Below are 17,148 nucleotides of genomic sequence, written 5' to 3'. Positions count from 1 at the left end.
ACAATACATGAATTGCACAGATTAATTAAAATTTCTACAAAACTGAAGGGATTTTAAAGCTCAATATTAGTTATGTACAAATGAGCCCACCATTCACTATGCATCGACTATCACTATGGTGCTGATGTGCTTTTTTGCTCGGCTTTAGCAGTGTCAATGGATACTCTGGACATGCTTTAGAGAGGTATACCATATATAATGAGGGGGACAATCTCCCTCTTTACATGATTCAAATGAAATGAGTGATATGGAAGTGAAACCCCTGGAAAGAAACATGCTGCAATGGTTGCACACTGTACTTTTGTCCTGAACAATACTTGTATCGTGTATTTTGCAGAGTACAGTTATTGCTTAAAGTGTTTCAAATTGTTGACATGATCAATGTCAGACATGAGTTGAATGTATTTGTAATAACAAATATAACACCTAGATTAAAGTGGATTAGAAATACTCATTATCAAAATATAGTTCCAGTTAGATTAGAAAAACACAATATCCTGATACAACATCATGCACTGAGTCAACACCATTTCAGGAACTTGAAGAATGTTATGAACACAGAGCACGTTTTCCTTCCACAACAGTGCAAATCCAGTCAAAACCGTGAATGTCAATCACCAAGCACAGAGATAGAGACCATCACTTATGAGTTTCAAACTACACAAAATACAACATTCAGCAAACAACACCTCTGACAAAGAATGAGTAAAAGGCTAAATCTAATAATGTTGTACAATACTTCAAAAGGCTGTACCTTTACACCTTTGATGCCTTTTTATGACCATCTGTCATCTTGCCCCACCGCCCCAAATGTAGAAGTGCCACTCAATAATCAAAAAGGCACGGCTACATTTGATTGGAGTATGAGGTGGACCCTCCCACCTGGCTGTACTCAGACGGCTGGCTGAGGTTTCCCTGGGCGCTGTAGCTCCCTGACTGGTCAAAGCTTTCTTGGTTGTAGGGCTGCTGGTTAAAGGTGCCGGACTGCTTCTCAGATGCTCCGCCTGCTAACCTTGAAGCACCCTTGTGCCAACTGGTCTCCTTAAAGACAAACCAGATGTTCCCAGCCCATAGAACAAAGTTGAGAAACCCAAAAACCTAAAGGGAAAGAGAATAAAACAAAGCAATATTGGGCAAATTAAAAATTCTTGACAGTTATACACGCTCAAATCCTTGTATTTTTATATCTATTAATATTCTTCCACTACTCCATATATACTTACATATAAATAGTTTTCAACATTTGTTTGAAACAATGTTCACCGTCTTTCTTAATGGTCTGCCTCTAATTAAATTGAGGCAGAAATTATGATTTATTTTTAATTCAAAGGAATCTGTGTATCTTTTCAACACCTCTTTCGCATCCCTCAATTTCAACGTCACCTGACAGTTCAACTGCCTTCATCGCTTACACACACCACGCCATTTTAACTGCATTCAACTGACACACGTGCTGGGAACCTACCACTGAGGTGTTGAGTCCGGACCAGCGTGGTCCCTGAAGAGAGCCACACTTGTTGCTCTGGATTTTGCAGGCAGAGATGAGGAGCTGCACCTCATCGGGATCAGTGGCCATTTTCACATCAGACAGAGCCTTGGCCCAAGCAGAGGAGCTGACAAGCCACATGAAGGAGAACACCACCGTGACTATAAAGTCCTGATGGCGTGTAGGAGAGAAGAGGCAGGATATGGAAAGAATTAAGCTGAAGAAGCCAGAACATTACTTTGTTACTTTGTGAAAGTAGTGGACGCATGATGGGGTTTGCTTTGCATAGCTACGTCTAGCATCATGATTCTTTTGGCAGAGTCTGTATAAGCTGGAGGAATAGAGTTTATTGAGAATTTAAGGGTAGGTTTATATAATGTTGGGTAACCGCCAACTAAAGATCGGAAATGTCCCCAGTCGAAGTCCACTGTACTCACAATGAGTGGTCCTCGGTTGTTTTCACGGTACTTGTTCTGAAAGAAGACGTAGACGATGGTGGCCACGAGGGAATACAGGAAGGCGAAGACCGCAATGGTGACGAAGAACTCTGCAGAGGATGAATAGTCTCCAATGAGAAACACGTGTTCCCTCCTAATGCCCTCACACACGGGCGCGTCAAAGGACACCTGGTGCAACCTGACACACACAGAGGGAGGTACAGGGGTCAAACCAATTCAACAAATGGTGTAAATCGCACTATTTTGCCAGGATACGTTTCACCCAAGGAGGTCCTAGTAAATGATCAGTGCTCAATTCCTCTTCCCTTTCTATAACCTATCTGACATGGTCTGACTTTTAGCACAATACCTCTAATAACTGAAGCTATCCTTATTACAGTACGCTTGATGATACCAGGAAGTTAAACATTACATCTATTTCGTTGCAGATTGCAGCTCAACTTTTGGGAACTGAAGTCCTCGTAATGTTGAATGGGAGTCAGAAAAAACACATTATCTTATTCACCCAGTCTTGAGTGAATAAGAGTCTTGCAAAACAGATAGTTCCAGTTGTATCTGCTGTGTCCACCTACACGCGTTATTTTTTAATTCACTAACATCCTACATTATGTCACAGAGAACTGCAGATATCAGGTCGCAGTGTGTTTTCTGCAAGTAACCACATTGCTTCCAAATATATTGACTATGTTGGCTAAATCATCTGTTTTTACATCAAAGAAAACATGTTTTGCAGATTTGGCCCTTAACATGAATGCCCATTAAGTCCCACAAATGTGGATTCTATACCTTAGATGAGGGATCCCACTAGACCGCAATGAGCTGTAAAAACTAATCCTATTCAGTTCAGATTGTCTGGATGTATGTGTGTTTAGAAAGGCAGAAGCAAAGACTTGCTGTGTAAGTGAAAAGACACTGAGAGCGTTCATTCAAGTCCCATTGTGGCTCCATCATTCAACGTATCAGTGTGTCAGAGTAAACACAGATTCATATTCCTGCCATTAAAGTTTGAGACAACAAATAAAGCCCTCTCACTTACTCACCTGAAAGGATAAGCAAAGTCAATGCCGATGCTGAGGTTGCTCCTGGCCTTCTCCATGCAGTCCACACTAACCCGCAGCTGCCCAGAGTAGCCCCCGCATGTGGCAAATGCAAAAATGGCAAAGAGCTGCACAAAGAAAGACAAAAAGAAAAATCAGATTTAAGACAGAGAACAGAGCCCATATGATCAAAACATGTGTTGGAAGACACAACATGCTTCATAGATCTGTGAGGAACTGAGTCACTATGAGCAACATATCTCATTTTACACATAATAATTTCACCCAGTGTTAATATAAAGAAAAATTGATTAGTGCAGCTTTATCAACATATCAATTGAGTTTGAGACTCTTCAAAACTGAGCCACAGGAAAAGGTTAAAACTGCGACTGGAATTAATTTCTAGTAACAAGCCCAAGCAGCGAATCGTGAGTATCAGCAGCAACATTTTGTTTACGGACATCTCAACAATTTCTCCGCCGTGAAGCCAATTTTGCATTTTGGCAACATCAGCACATTGACTACAATAGCTGCAGTGAGTGCGTGGGCTGAGCTGAATTAGGACAGAGACAGGGTCTCTGAGTCTGGAGGAAGAGATCACTGTTTGTGCTCACTCCACTTCACCTGATGAGGACTTCTCCACCACACTCGACTGACGCTCACGTTCTTTAGGCATTTTTCTTGTTTCAATACAATACATGATTTCCCTTGGACTATAAAGACAAAGGATCATCTGAACTCTGAACACAGCAGCGATAGAAGAAAACCTAAGAATAAAGTATATTTCTGCATACAGAAATTAAAGTGTAAGCAAAATCCAATCTGACAGATATAACTGAATTAGCCATGCGTGGAGAAAAATGTAGCTGATTACAATTTAAGAAAAACAGAACCACCAAACTTAGCTGGCATTAAAAGCTGTAAAACTCTAATGTTTTGTCACAATTTGCCAATACTGCCAATATAACAACAGCTTGATGAGACAAAGAGCAGGCAGAATGATCACTTATTTAAATACTATATCCACAGTAAAGAAAAATGCAAATGAACTTACCGTAGCAAATATAACCATGCACATTGAGCACGTAAATATCTAATCCAGTTGTGCTCCCAGAAGCCTTCTGAGACTGAAACAGAAGCTGGAAGAGGCTTTCCGAGGAAACCACGGCCATGTAGTGGGTTGTGTCTGTGCGTGTGTTGTGGATGAATGTCGACTACGACACTTTGACCTGTCTAATACTGCCTCATTCTTCCACAAGTCTGCCCTCTACCACGTCACAAAAACATTCATTTTCCAAAACCACGTGTCCTTCTAAAATGCGGTGAAAGACTAATAAGGTGTCTGTTTGCTCAAGTTGAAACTGTAGGGATATTCAAACTTTAATTATAAAACTATTTAGACTATGGCTCCATATTTTTTGTCAGTCATTAGGCCAATTTCTGAAGGTGATACTGGACTCTGCATTGCTGTTTACTCTGTTAATCTCTCTGTAAGTACACCTCTTCTGCTAATGCTATACTAATATGCTAGTGCAATGTCAGTCTGCTTGTTGAAACAACATGATTGATTAAGCAACCTCTCAGCTGATCGATAAACATGGCTGAGAAACCTGATTTCCAAAACAGAAAGTGGTGAGTAGATTATTTACAGACGCATTAAACAAAATGCAGCAAATAAACCTAAAAGCAAATGACAATGAGAAGGTTGTTCAGCCTGTAAATGGATGGTGAATAGGTAGAAATGAATAAACATTGCTGCTTTTATGTGTATAAAGCCAACAACTTTGTTCCTTATTATTATGATGATGGTGATGATGATGCAATGAATCAGAGTGCAAAGCAGTGTGTAAAACAAGCTTTAATAACTGTCTGTGTGGCTAAGGTTGTGCTGTGTGTATTAAGGGCCCAAACACATGCTGCGTCTTTTGCAATCACAAATATGTTGCCGTCTTTTACTCAGAAGGCACGCTGAAAAATGTGTCACATAGCCGAATAAAACACATGAAAGACTGAGACTCTTTACTGTTACTCTTCACTGGAAACCACGCCTTGTGGATTGTTTTCATTAGTTTGCTTTGTATTGTAATCAAAACATCTCGTGTCCACACACTCATATCTTAATCTCCAATAGCACAAACATTCTCATGAAACTCACAGATTGTACTGTGTCCAGTCATTGCACTCTTCTCTAAACAGTACAGTTGAGAAAATACATTATATTCACTCTCTCACTTCCTTCACATTCTGTCCCTGACCACTGTGATTAAATTAAGCTGTTGCCTCTGCGGAACGCTGCAACAATAGTGCGGCCCAAAGAGACAGAACTGTGGACTTTGCCTCCCTCGTTTGACAAAGGAGAGATAATGAGCTCTTCTCTCACGACTTTGCTCTCAAAGTGAGGAGTAGTTTTAACGACATCTAGTATGGCAGTTGTGTGTGAGTGATTGGTAAAACTGACACAAAAGGCAAGAGGCAAGACAACCCCAGTCTGTTTAATTAGTCAACCTTGAAGCTGGAGAGGAAATGTGAAAAGGCATTAAGAGCATTTGCTAAAGATGTGTGGGAATGTATTTTTTTGAAAACAACAATTCTTACTAGTTTAGTGAAAATGCAATTGATTAAATGACTCAATTTCATTTCAGCTACTACACGAACTGCGGCGCGGCGAGATTTACAATATTTCTTTAAACTGATGCATGCAATTGTAAACTCATGGGTACGACTCAATTGCATTTAGGGGCGACCACAATTTGATGCCCTTACTATGGCAAACCCACCACACAAAGGCACACGTGGAGGCAGACGAGATATGAAGGTGTAGCAAGTAGAATAAACAACACAGTTAGCTGTACGTGCAACGTAAAATTGCAATGTAACTGCTAAACCATAATCCATACGGAGAGTTTGTTGGATCTATGGTACGAATATCGAAATCACTGAGATGTGCACTTGAGTAAAATTATGCTTTCACTTTTGGAACATTTCAACTTCAGGTGAACCTTTCACTGGATTATGTTTCCCTATTGCTATGCTATGTCTATACCATCCATTGCTGAGGCTATAGGGCTACGGTTGAGTTATGGTTCAAGTTAGCGCAAACGCTAATTGATGAGGAAACAGAAGTAGACACAACAACAGCTTTTCGGGAATAGACCTTTTAAAAAAAATTGAGAATCATTCCAAACAGGTAAATTCACAAAGGGTCCAATATCTGTTACAACATTGTTTGAGGTAGAAATAATAAAGACTGGTCAAGCCAGGTAGAAGATATGAAACTAAAGAAAGAGCCAATTGACTGATGGGAAGACATCAGCTGCCAGTTTGGTGTCTGATGACTTAAAACTGAAGGACTGGAACCAAAGTCAGGATTAGAAAGATAAACAGGCTTCTGGTTATAATCAGCAAACATGAACATGCAGCAAACACATACTCACAGTCACATTCAACCTTCTAACACACACACACACACACCCACACACACACACATACACACACACACACACACACGCACACACACATACACACCCTCTGCCCTTAATATGCTCTCTCTCGGCCCAGTTTTCCATATAAAGCTCCGATAGCCTCAAGAGTTCTCACAACCATGATCACCATAATCAGACCTGGCGCCTGGTGAGCACGAGCCTCCGCTCTCCCATATTACAGGCAGCTGGACGTGCAGCTTGCCAGCACCCGGGGACGAGAGATCTCTTTAGTTTGAATGCCCCTCGGCCTTTGGAGGGCGCTATTTAATAAGCATCAGCATTATTAGATCATTCAGCTACATTTCCCACTCTCATCCTGGCAATATCTGTGAGCACGTAGACATTGTGTGCATGTTTGTCTCAAGCGTGTGTTTGCACCCACAATGTATAAATCAGAACAGTGTTTATCAATCAGTCCCACATCAAATTCAACCTACTAAACTTCAGGCACATCAGAAACAGCTTGACAGAGAACGCAGCCAGGACATTCCTACATTCAATGATCTTCTCCTTTTGTGGGGCGATTGTAGCTCAGGGGGATGAGTGGTCGTCCCGAAACCGCAAGGCACCCGATTCGATCCCCAGTCCCCCCACAGCTCACATGTCGAAGTGTCCCTGAGCAAAACTCGCAACCCCCGGGCGCCTCAAAGGGCTGCCCACTGCTCCCTAATCAGGGATGGGTCAAATGCAGAGAAGAATTTCCCCAAGGGGATTAATAAAGTGCATATTTTTTTTTTTTTTTTCTCACATTTAGTGTACTGTCTGACCAGCTGGTCACTCACGTGCACAGCAACACTCAAACCCATAGAATCTCTGTATAAGAGATCACTCAAAGTCTTTGACAAGAAACCGCAAACCCATCATCACTGCCACATCCTGAACAAACATACGTTTTTAAGTTTTAACAACCTTATCAGCCTTAAAGAAGCCAGCATCATTTACAAAGCCCTAAATGGTCTGGCACATCCTCCGCTGAACGAGTACATCAAACAGAGACCTGTATGCGGCCCTGCGACTAGTCACCAGTGTCATCCCACACAGGCGACCACCTTCAGCACTTTTAAAAAGCACACGAAGGGATGGCTGATGTCCACCTAAACTTGTTAGCAAGTGCTGTCATGAATATGTGATGTATTAATGTTATATGAATGAATGAATGAAACTTTAAATGTGCAAAATAATGAATGCCCTTATGTGCAATATATCTGTGTGCAATATGATGAATGTGAAATGTTTTCCTTACACTGTGATATTTTCTCTTGTTTCTTTTATATATGCGATTCCTTTTTATCCATTGTTAACTTTTTATCGAACTGTTGTGTATTGTCAGCTAGAAAAGAAAGAAACATGCACTTTTATTAATCCCCTTGGGGAAATTCTTCTCTGCATTTGACCCATCCCTGGATAGGGAGCAGTGGGCTCTAGCTATAGACGATGATTGATTGTATTTTATTACTACTGCACTTTGGCATGTCTTTTTCCTCTAGGACACTCAGCCTGTACATTCTGGCAGGGGGACAGGCAATGAAAATCAGCCTTGCGGCTGTAATTGGGTGCATTTACATTTTAATTTAAAGTGTTCATCAATGTACATAGTCCCTCTCGAACAAATAAAAAACTAAACTAAACTAAATATGTGTGAGCAATCTGGCAGATGTCAATAAACACACACACACACAATTAACACGTCACAAGAGAGTAATGTATCAGTACTTTACTGACATAGTTTTACTATAATTAAAATAATAATACCTGTTAAATAATAATAACTGTATGTTTTTTTTGTTATTATTTTATTTTTTATTTAAAATGTATTTAACAGGAAAAGCCTCGTTGAGATTAAACATCTCCTTTGCAAGAGTGTCCTGGCCAAGACAGCAGTAGCACATTAGACAAAGTTTCAGACAAACAACATAAAACAGTGACAGAAAATTTTTAGAAAATTTTTCGATCACAGCATGAGTAAAACCAAAACTAAGTCATTGCATCCTAGTTCACACAGGTGCACAAACCTCAGTCAAAAACATCTACAACCAGATGAACCTTCCTCCAACTCTTTCAATGTATTTTTAAAAACACCTAAAGAGACCGGCTCCCATAGACCCAAATCAGTCTGCAGCAAATTCCAAGCCGGAGGAGCAGCAAACCTAAAACCCCTTTTATTACTGTTTCATCTTGATTATAAAGCACCTTCTTCCCACTTACGTGTCATACAAATTATCAAATTATTATAAATCAAGAACATTCACACCAATTAGTCAGTGTAACCACCAGTGTAACCACCACATTGCCACGGACACATGTCCCCAGCTGAAACCCACATAGGTTTTAATTCCACGCCAATAAAAGTTTTACAGGCGTACAAAAATGACATGCTCACTTCCTGTGGCTTCAGGATTTGAATAACTGCGGTAAGAAAGACTTTTAACTTTGAATTTGGTTTGTGTTTCAAAAGAGAATATGTTTTCTTCTGCAATCACTTTTCTATACAAATGGCACAATGAGAGCTTTTTTGTTCGAAACCAGTGAAATCAAATAAAGAAATAAAGAGGAAATATAGTCTGTGATTGTGATGTGACCTATTTTGAGAAGGTACACATTTTAAATGGACTGTTATCAGTATTTATCTATTATACAAACTGGTGCAAATATGGTAAAATTTCAAAATAAAAGTATCAAAATACTAAAAGTTATAAAATAAAAACAAATAACCCCTATGGATATCTGGCTTCAGGCCTCAGGTGGAGGCTGATTGCTGCTTCACCGACTGTTATGGTGCACAGCTGTAACCTCTGCAGGGAATTCCTCTACTGGAGTGTTTTTAAGTGATTCCCTCTCTGTATTTTGGTTGGTTTTGAGGCAATTTGAGGCCACAAACAAACACGCAGAAATGTGCTCGATCGTCTTCACACATGCATGAAGTTAAAAAAATATGCAGCTACATCATGTGCAGCTGAAAGGACTGATAAATACTGTACGGGCAGACTGTGGCATGTGCGTATCCGAACAAACAAATGGTATAAGAAAAGTGACCAGAAGAGTGAGAGGATAAATACTCTCATTATCAACCCCCCCCCCCCCTCCCCCGATAAACATCTCTCTCTCTCTCTTTCTCTCACTCTCTCTCTCTCTCTCTCTCTCTCTCTCTCTTTCTCTCTCTCTTGCAGCTGCCTCCGTTCCCTGTGATTTCAGCTTGGGTTTAGCCCCTCTCATTTCTGGCTGGGGCTTTTGAACAGGCGTGGCATTGTGGAAGGAGGGTGCTAAGCCCTGCGCCCCCATGTGTTTATCTGCCTCTCCCAGCTGGGCTCCTCGGGGAACAAGAGATAGAGAAAGAGAGAGAGAGAGATAGAGAGAGAGAGAGAGAGAGAGAGAGAGAGAGAGAGAGAGAGAGAGAGAGAGAGAGAGAGAGAGAGAGGCCAGGGTACAGGAATGAAAACCGTCCGCATTGCAAACAAATGCTCTGAACAGCCCCGTTTGCCCTCTTCTCCATTGACCTACATGGCTTTGACGATCACAGTACGTATCTACCATTATTTGCTTTCAAACCAATGTGAGTACATTTGTACTTCAATCAAAGATAAAGAAAAACAAATACAACTTGAGATATAATCTACAGATTTAGGTGAGTGGATGTGGATAAGAGAACAATGAATTGGTCTCGGACTTAAATGCAGTTCGAGCAAGGGAGATGTAGGCTCAAATGAAGACATGAACGAACACTGTGGAAGAGCGAAGGCTGGCTGTGGATTATGAAACTGATGCACAGGCTTCAGGGTTTAACCATAGGCAATCAGACCTATACAATCCAATACAAACAGCCCTCCATTGTGAAAAACAGGAAGACAAATAGGGTGGATAAAAAAAACGAGACAAGCAAAATGGTAAATGAAGTGGGCAGTACATGGTAAATGAAGAACATTTGACTGTAAAATATATCATATAAAAGAGATGACAAGAGAAAATGGAGGAGCTGCTTGAACAAGAGGACGTGATACGAGTGGCAGAGGAAGCTACGGTGGTAGTGGCAAGCGGGGAGGTGAGGATCACGTTAAGTGGCAGGCGAGCTAAAAGGTGTATCAGCTGATGCACTTGACATTTTCACAAGCTAGACAAACACATGCACACACACACACACACACACACACACACACACACACACACACACACACACACACATCTTCCACCTGCTCTATTCAAGTCGATAGGAATAGTTGCGTTGTCAAGTGGCTGCCTCAGGAGGAGAAAACCGCCTCAGATGTTCAGCCCCTCTCCTTGTCTGACTGGTAGGAGAGAAAAAATCTCTTATTTATGAAGACATAATGAAGGAGAACGATGAAATAGAGATTGAGACCCGAGATTGAGAAAGATAGACATATCTCTAACTGAAAATAAAACTACTCTATGGAGCGGGTGGTTTGAATAGGAAGAAGAGGAGCAATATGCAGCCAAGCAAATTATTGTGTTGTGGGATATTTGAAAGGCACCTGTCTCAGCTCCAGGTCATGTTGACTTTGCACACAATAAAAAGCTCAAAAAGCTATCCAATCAAACCTTGAAATGAGCCCCCCGGGTAGGGATCTTCCTCTGAGGGAAACTTGCTGGCTAACCAAACTAGCCGCCTGCTCACCTGCACACGTAGGTCTGTTTACATGCTACAGGCTGTCTGTCACGGCCGAGCGTGTGTACATGCTCTCTGGATACATTTACCAATGGATTTATACGCCTGCCTTCTAATGAAAGTAAACGTGAACTTTGATCTTAAAGTTCAAGCTCGCTGTTATTTCTGAACATTTCCACCAAGCACAAAAGCAAGTGAGGTGATGAATTCCTTCATGTGCTTCATGTTATCATTTCTCTTCTGCTTTGATGCACTTGTGATTTTAATTTATGTAGAAGCCTGTGTTACGTGTTTCCATGCTTTTGTATTCATACAGCGTTTACATTCACTAACAGTATATGCCCATGCTCGTGTCTGCATGGCTGCATGTCCTCTCTGTGCATGTGTGTGTGCGTGTGTGTTTTTTAGTGTTTAAGGGCCTCGATGTAAGTATGCAATGTAGATGTGTGTGAATGTAGAGTAAAAATATCTCACTCTCTCCATTCAGTCGGAAGCATTAGACACAGTCCGCATACACACACACACACACACACACACACACACACACAGAGAGTCTCGCTTGCTTTCTGCGGTCCACCAGTGTGCAAACATGAGCAATTGTACGCCATCTAGTTGAGTACAAAACAAAAAGACAAACACAGATCAGGATGGAAGCACAGTGCAGCGAGCAGACAGGTGCACAATTAAATGAACCTTTGACATTACAGTGATGAAGAAAAGATATCACCCTCACTGACATACATTTGCTGAGCTATGGAAAATAACTAACTCTAATGTTTGCACTTAAAATGGGGGAAACAAAGAAACAAATACTCTTACATCGCTGAGACAAAAGGTTTTTCCCTGCTCATCGAACAGATGAGCTCATGCTCTGATGGTATTGATCTTGGCTGCTACATCAGTGTAAAAAAAAACAAATACTTCGCTGAGCTTTTATGTGGAAGCTGTCTGATCGTTGCTTCAGTGGCACATTTAGCAATAACTAATTCCCTCCTGCACAGGGAGAGCTTTGTGCCCTTCATAGCCAACATTCATCTTTCCCACTGTCTCATCCTCAGTGAGCTTGACTGACCACAAGTTGGCAGAAAATCTCCATTTATTTTTGTAACAGTGCCCCCTTCTTGGATCTCCTCTTCTCCCTATTGTTTCCATGGCGAGAGGAATGTCTTAACAAGAGCCTAAAGATGATCCAAGTTCATGTCAGTCCCTGTGTCTCACTTGTAAAAGGAATACCAGAGTTGCAGGACCAGGTTCGAATAGGGATAAATACAGTGTGTCTTTGTGGCATTTATATTCCTTCATACTGTCTGGTACACATGTACTGTGTGTGTGTGTGTGTGTGTGTGTGTGTGTGTGTGTGTGTGTGTGTGTGTGTGTGTGTGTGTGTGTGTGTATGTGTGTGTGTGTGTCTTGTTCGAGTAGAAATGTCCTCCTACAGGAGAGGACCATCACAACCTCTCGCTGTCTGGGTCACAGATGGCGGGCCGCCATCTCAGGGTTGAGAGGGACAGAGAGGTCCAGCTCTGACCTGATGGCCAATAAAGGCCATGCCACATCCAGGAGCACACCAGCAATCACGACCCTCAACCCAGACTTATGTTTGGATCACATTATTACTGGAATGTTACTCAGATTTGACTTCAAGTGGAGAAAATAAAACATAATGAGCATGAAGCTGAACAATAGACCACTGAATCATTCAAGAAATTCAGTTTTCTTTCCAACCAAAGAGGGTGAAGAGAGACCATCAGACATTGAGAATCTCAGACTGACAGATATCAGGTTGACAGATGCCACTAGTTGCAGAGCAATTTGTGATAGTTATTATGAAACATGAAAAACAGCACCCTCTATAGAAGCGTTTAAAATAATTGCCATTTTATTCCTCAGCCTCGTGTCCCCTTGTCAAAGAGAATTGAATGATTTCAGTGCTGAAAAACAGATCTTTGACCTGACAAGTCTCTTGTGATATCTGTCAGCAGCTGTGGCCAACCAATCAGCATCTCCCAGTTTTCCTCTGGTGTTAGTGTGTGTGTGTGTGTGTGTGTGTGTGTGTGTGTGTGTGTGTGTGTGTGTGTGTGTGTGTGTGTGTGTGTGTGTGCGCGTGTGTGTGTGTGTGTGTGCGTGTGTGTGCGCGCGCGTGTGTGTGTGTATGCGCGTGTGTGTGTGTGTGTGTGTGTTTGCTTATGCTCCTGCACAAACTGAAAATTTGCAGCAATCTGTCAAAGACTATAACACATCACCAAGATGAAAGGCCAATGAAGTAGTGACACAAGATGTGACAGAGAGAAAGACAAAAGACAGACAGAAAAATACATGCATCTAATTTTGCCAAATAATGTTCATCCAGTTGAGTGTTTGGAGATTAGGGTTCCAATCCCAATATGTAATTAATTTACAATAAATGAAGGCAAACCTAATAATAGGTAGCACATATCTACTTTTACAATGGCTACATATATGCATGACAACTTTGACTATATATATATATACAGTACATGGTACGAAATTCACATTTGATAAGATGGAAACTAGCATATGTTTGGTATTTTATTTGATAAATGACAAACAATCAATTATCAAAATTGTTGGCCGGATATTTTCTGTCACTAAACTAATCGATTAATCATTTACAGTTAATTGGCATTTGGTATTAAATGTCACGATGATTTTTGCTGATATAGTTTTTGTCAGGCGAACCAAAGTGAATTAGTGGTAAGTAAACTACTGAGGATGACATCATAGCACAATGGGTCAGTCCTGAGAGTTGGGAAAGAGAATGACCCTTACTCATAAATTAGACTCATGATGGACTCATCCTTTATGAATCACAAGTCTGAGTTGTGCTGTAGTACAGGAAGCCACTGAGTTGAGACATTACTTGTGAAATCCCCCCCTTGTGAGATGATACAACAGCCATGATGATGCACCAGTGCATACAAAAAGGCATGTATATCATTTGCATCATGTGCTCAATCAACTGAACATTTTTGCTCCCTTTCTTCTTCCATCCCTCACACACACGCACACACACACACACACACACACACACACACACACACACGCACACACACACGCACACACACACGCACACACACACGCACACACACACACACACACACACGCGCGCGCGCGCAGGGAAGAGTTTGGGCACATCTCAAAGGACAGCTTCTGCATGAGTTAGTTCATGGTGGAGAGGAGGGGGCCTTACAGCTGTTTGGAGCGGAATATGCCAGTAACTGACGGACTGCCAAACACACACACACACACACACACACACACACACACACACACACGTAAAACCATCCTCTAGAATCTCCTGCATACATGGCTGAGTATTAATTTAACTTCTCCTTGTGCAGAACCAGTACTGACTGATAATAACCTACTAGAATGCTGCAACTGACTAAAGTTAGCCACACAGTCAAGGGTTCATTATCATGAGCGAGGTAAATGCCAATGGCTGCCTTGGCTGCAGCCAATAATGCCTGAAGGCACGCTAACAAGCCAAACTGAAAGACATGTGTTTGTACTGGTGTCATAAGTGGGAAGACATTCGCTGCAAGCCTTTTGAAAACGAAGCACGGTCATAAGCACAGAAAATAAAGTGGCTGACGTTGTTTTTCAAAAGGGATTGGGATGTTTTATTTCTTGTTTTATCGTAATAATACACCTGCTCTGGATCATCTGCTTGTTCTTTGGCTCTGGCCCTCAAGTATCCCCGTGAATCTGCCCTGTGAAGCAACCGATTAGGACACGCTGGGGAACTGTGTGTCTGATGAAAGTGAGTGTGAGCGGGAGTCCCCCCCTTCAATGAAAAAAAAGCTATCTTTAATATATTTGTATGGACATTCTCTGCTGCTTGAGGATGCTCTGCACAGTTGATGGCATTAATTACAGTGGGACACACACACACACACACACACACACACACAAACGCACACACAAACGCACACACACACACACACACACACACACACACACACACACACACACACACAGAGAGAGAGGGAGAGAGAGGGGGGGGGAGAGAGAGAGAGGGAGGGAGAGAGAGAGAGAGGGAGGGAGAGAGGGAGGGAGAGAGAGAGAGAGAGAGAGAGAGAGAGAGAGAGAATTTCTTCATGGCTACAGTCATTTCTCTAAACTCACATCAAAGAAAGTCACTTATCTCTCTTTTGCCTTTAGGCTTCTCTGCACTGTACAATAAACATGAGAGACTATAAACGGCACCCAGACAGCAAGAGGCAGGAACGCTTTGATTCAGTCAGACCTCGGACACCCCGTTCTCATTGTTCATTCCTGTTATATCTTTTCACTTGGAGTAAAATGGGGCATTTTGTCGTGGACTGGTGCAAAACGCACGGTGTTGGCACAACGCATCCAAAATACGCATAGCCTAATCGAAAAGCTACACAGCGGTTTCCCCTGGCGGGGAGTTCTCACGGAGCTACACTTCCTTACATAAACTTGAGCCATTTGGTCACGCTGAAACGGATCACAGCCGAGGTGATTTCGGGTAAGGTCCTTCGCACAAACGCCACAATTCAGGCACCAAAAGCCAACAGATGTGATGAAGTTGAAGTTGTAGCAGAGAGAAGCAGGACAGTATCGAGTCAAACCCCGTGAATAACATCACCACATGCGGACCCTCGTTACACTCTACAGTTCATTATATAATTCGCTGATGTATTTACGCTGCATAATTAAGTTATTGCATGCACACAAAAAAGAGTCAAAGATCCAACTCACCCATTCCAAAACACGGATAAATCCCAGAGGTAATTTTAGCACTTGAAATATCCCCACAGATGCGAGCTGCAGGAGGACACAGAAGAGAACAGCGCTGGCATTTCTATCACCAATTAACGACACATTTGGCCAATTTAGCAAATAATCACACATCTCTGAGTCCAGATGATATCGCTATTCTCACCTGGTCGGCAGCGTCCATTTCCACAGAGCGATACTTTCTTTCTTACTTGTTAGATTGGATGCAAACAATCTCAAACCTCAAGCCAAGACCCGAGTGATGTTCTGTCGCGCGTAATAGTAAGGGGCTCGGGGCTCTCGGCTCACATTCCGACTCCAACCGGAGGAACCCGAGTCCACTTAGGGTTTTTTTTTCTTTTTGAGGACAAGCAGGGATTGGTCTTCCCAAAGAGGAGCGACAACTTAATTTTCTGTCATTGGAGGGATTTGTTATTTGATCAATCTGGGTTAGCCTGTTATTTCCATTATATTATGTCCACTCACATGATACATATAACAAAACAATATAGCCTTTACATTGTCTCCAAGTTAATTTTGTTTTAACTATCATTTGGAATATTTGATTGGGTTTTAAGGCTTAGCTCACATTTAAATCAGAAATAATTCAAAGGCAATTATTGCTGTAATGCCTTGTAGCTGCAGCTAGAGGGCAGCAATGTAAATTCATTCACATTGAATTATAAGTATTAAGTATAATAATAAGTAGCCTATATTATCCCGCTAACAACTCAATCAAACCAGACTCAACAAATGGACAGACCCTCAAGGTGTGCAAATCATGTTTGGGAAAAACCCGTATTTTCTTTTTGATGAGAAACCCCACTGGAAACATGACATGTATTTTGCAGTCTGTGACAGCCAGAAACAAGCCAGGCTTCATTCACACACACACACACACACACACACACACACACACACACACACACACACACACACACACACACACACACACACACACACTGTGAGATGATGATCCTTAACTGTCTGAATGCAGTTTTTCTCAGAGAAAGAGAGAGGGAGAGAGAGAGAGAGAGAGAGAGAGACTGGATCTCACTGTACTCGAGATGCTAGCGAGCGAGGGGGCCTGAGTCTGCTACACTGTTGACAATTCCTGTAAAGCTTTGACAGCGTGGCTAATTTCACATCTCTCTCTCTCTCGCTTTCTCTCTCTCTCTCTCTCTCGATCACACATACAACCACATAAAACACACGAACACACACATGACACAAGTCTACAGAGGAAATAGCACTTATATTTGGAAAAGCTCTGTGGAGGGAAGCTACTAATAAGGTGATT

General features: G+C 41.8%; 1 protein-coding gene across 1 annotated transcript; it reads right to left on the bottom strand.

The window, feature by feature from the left end:
- Positions 1 to 846: 846 nt before the first annotated feature.
- synpra (synaptoporin a) lies at positions 847 to 16,047 on the bottom strand (the record flags this gene model as incomplete). Its single annotated transcript, XM_079217742.1, has 6 exons — positions 16,015 to 16,047; positions 15,831 to 15,896; positions 2,985 to 3,109; positions 1,924 to 2,122; positions 1,466 to 1,657; positions 847 to 1,098 (listed from the first exon to the last, which is right to left on the bottom strand). The coding sequence occupies exons 1-6, from the start codon at positions 16,030 to 16,032 to the stop codon at positions 847 to 849; spliced, it is 852 nt and encodes a 283-aa protein (XP_079073868.1). The 5' UTR covers positions 16,033 to 16,047.
- Between the last annotated feature and the right edge of the window lie 1,101 nt (positions 16,048 to 17,148).

Source organism: Taurulus bubalis (assembly GCF_910589615.1).
Source record: "Taurulus bubalis genome assembly, chromosome: 5".
Classification (NCBI taxonomy): Eukaryota; Metazoa; Chordata; class Actinopteri; order Perciformes; family Cottidae; genus Taurulus; species Taurulus bubalis.
The sequence above is the reverse complement of the archived record's forward strand: the minus strand, read 5'-3'. Positions and strand labels throughout refer to the sequence as shown.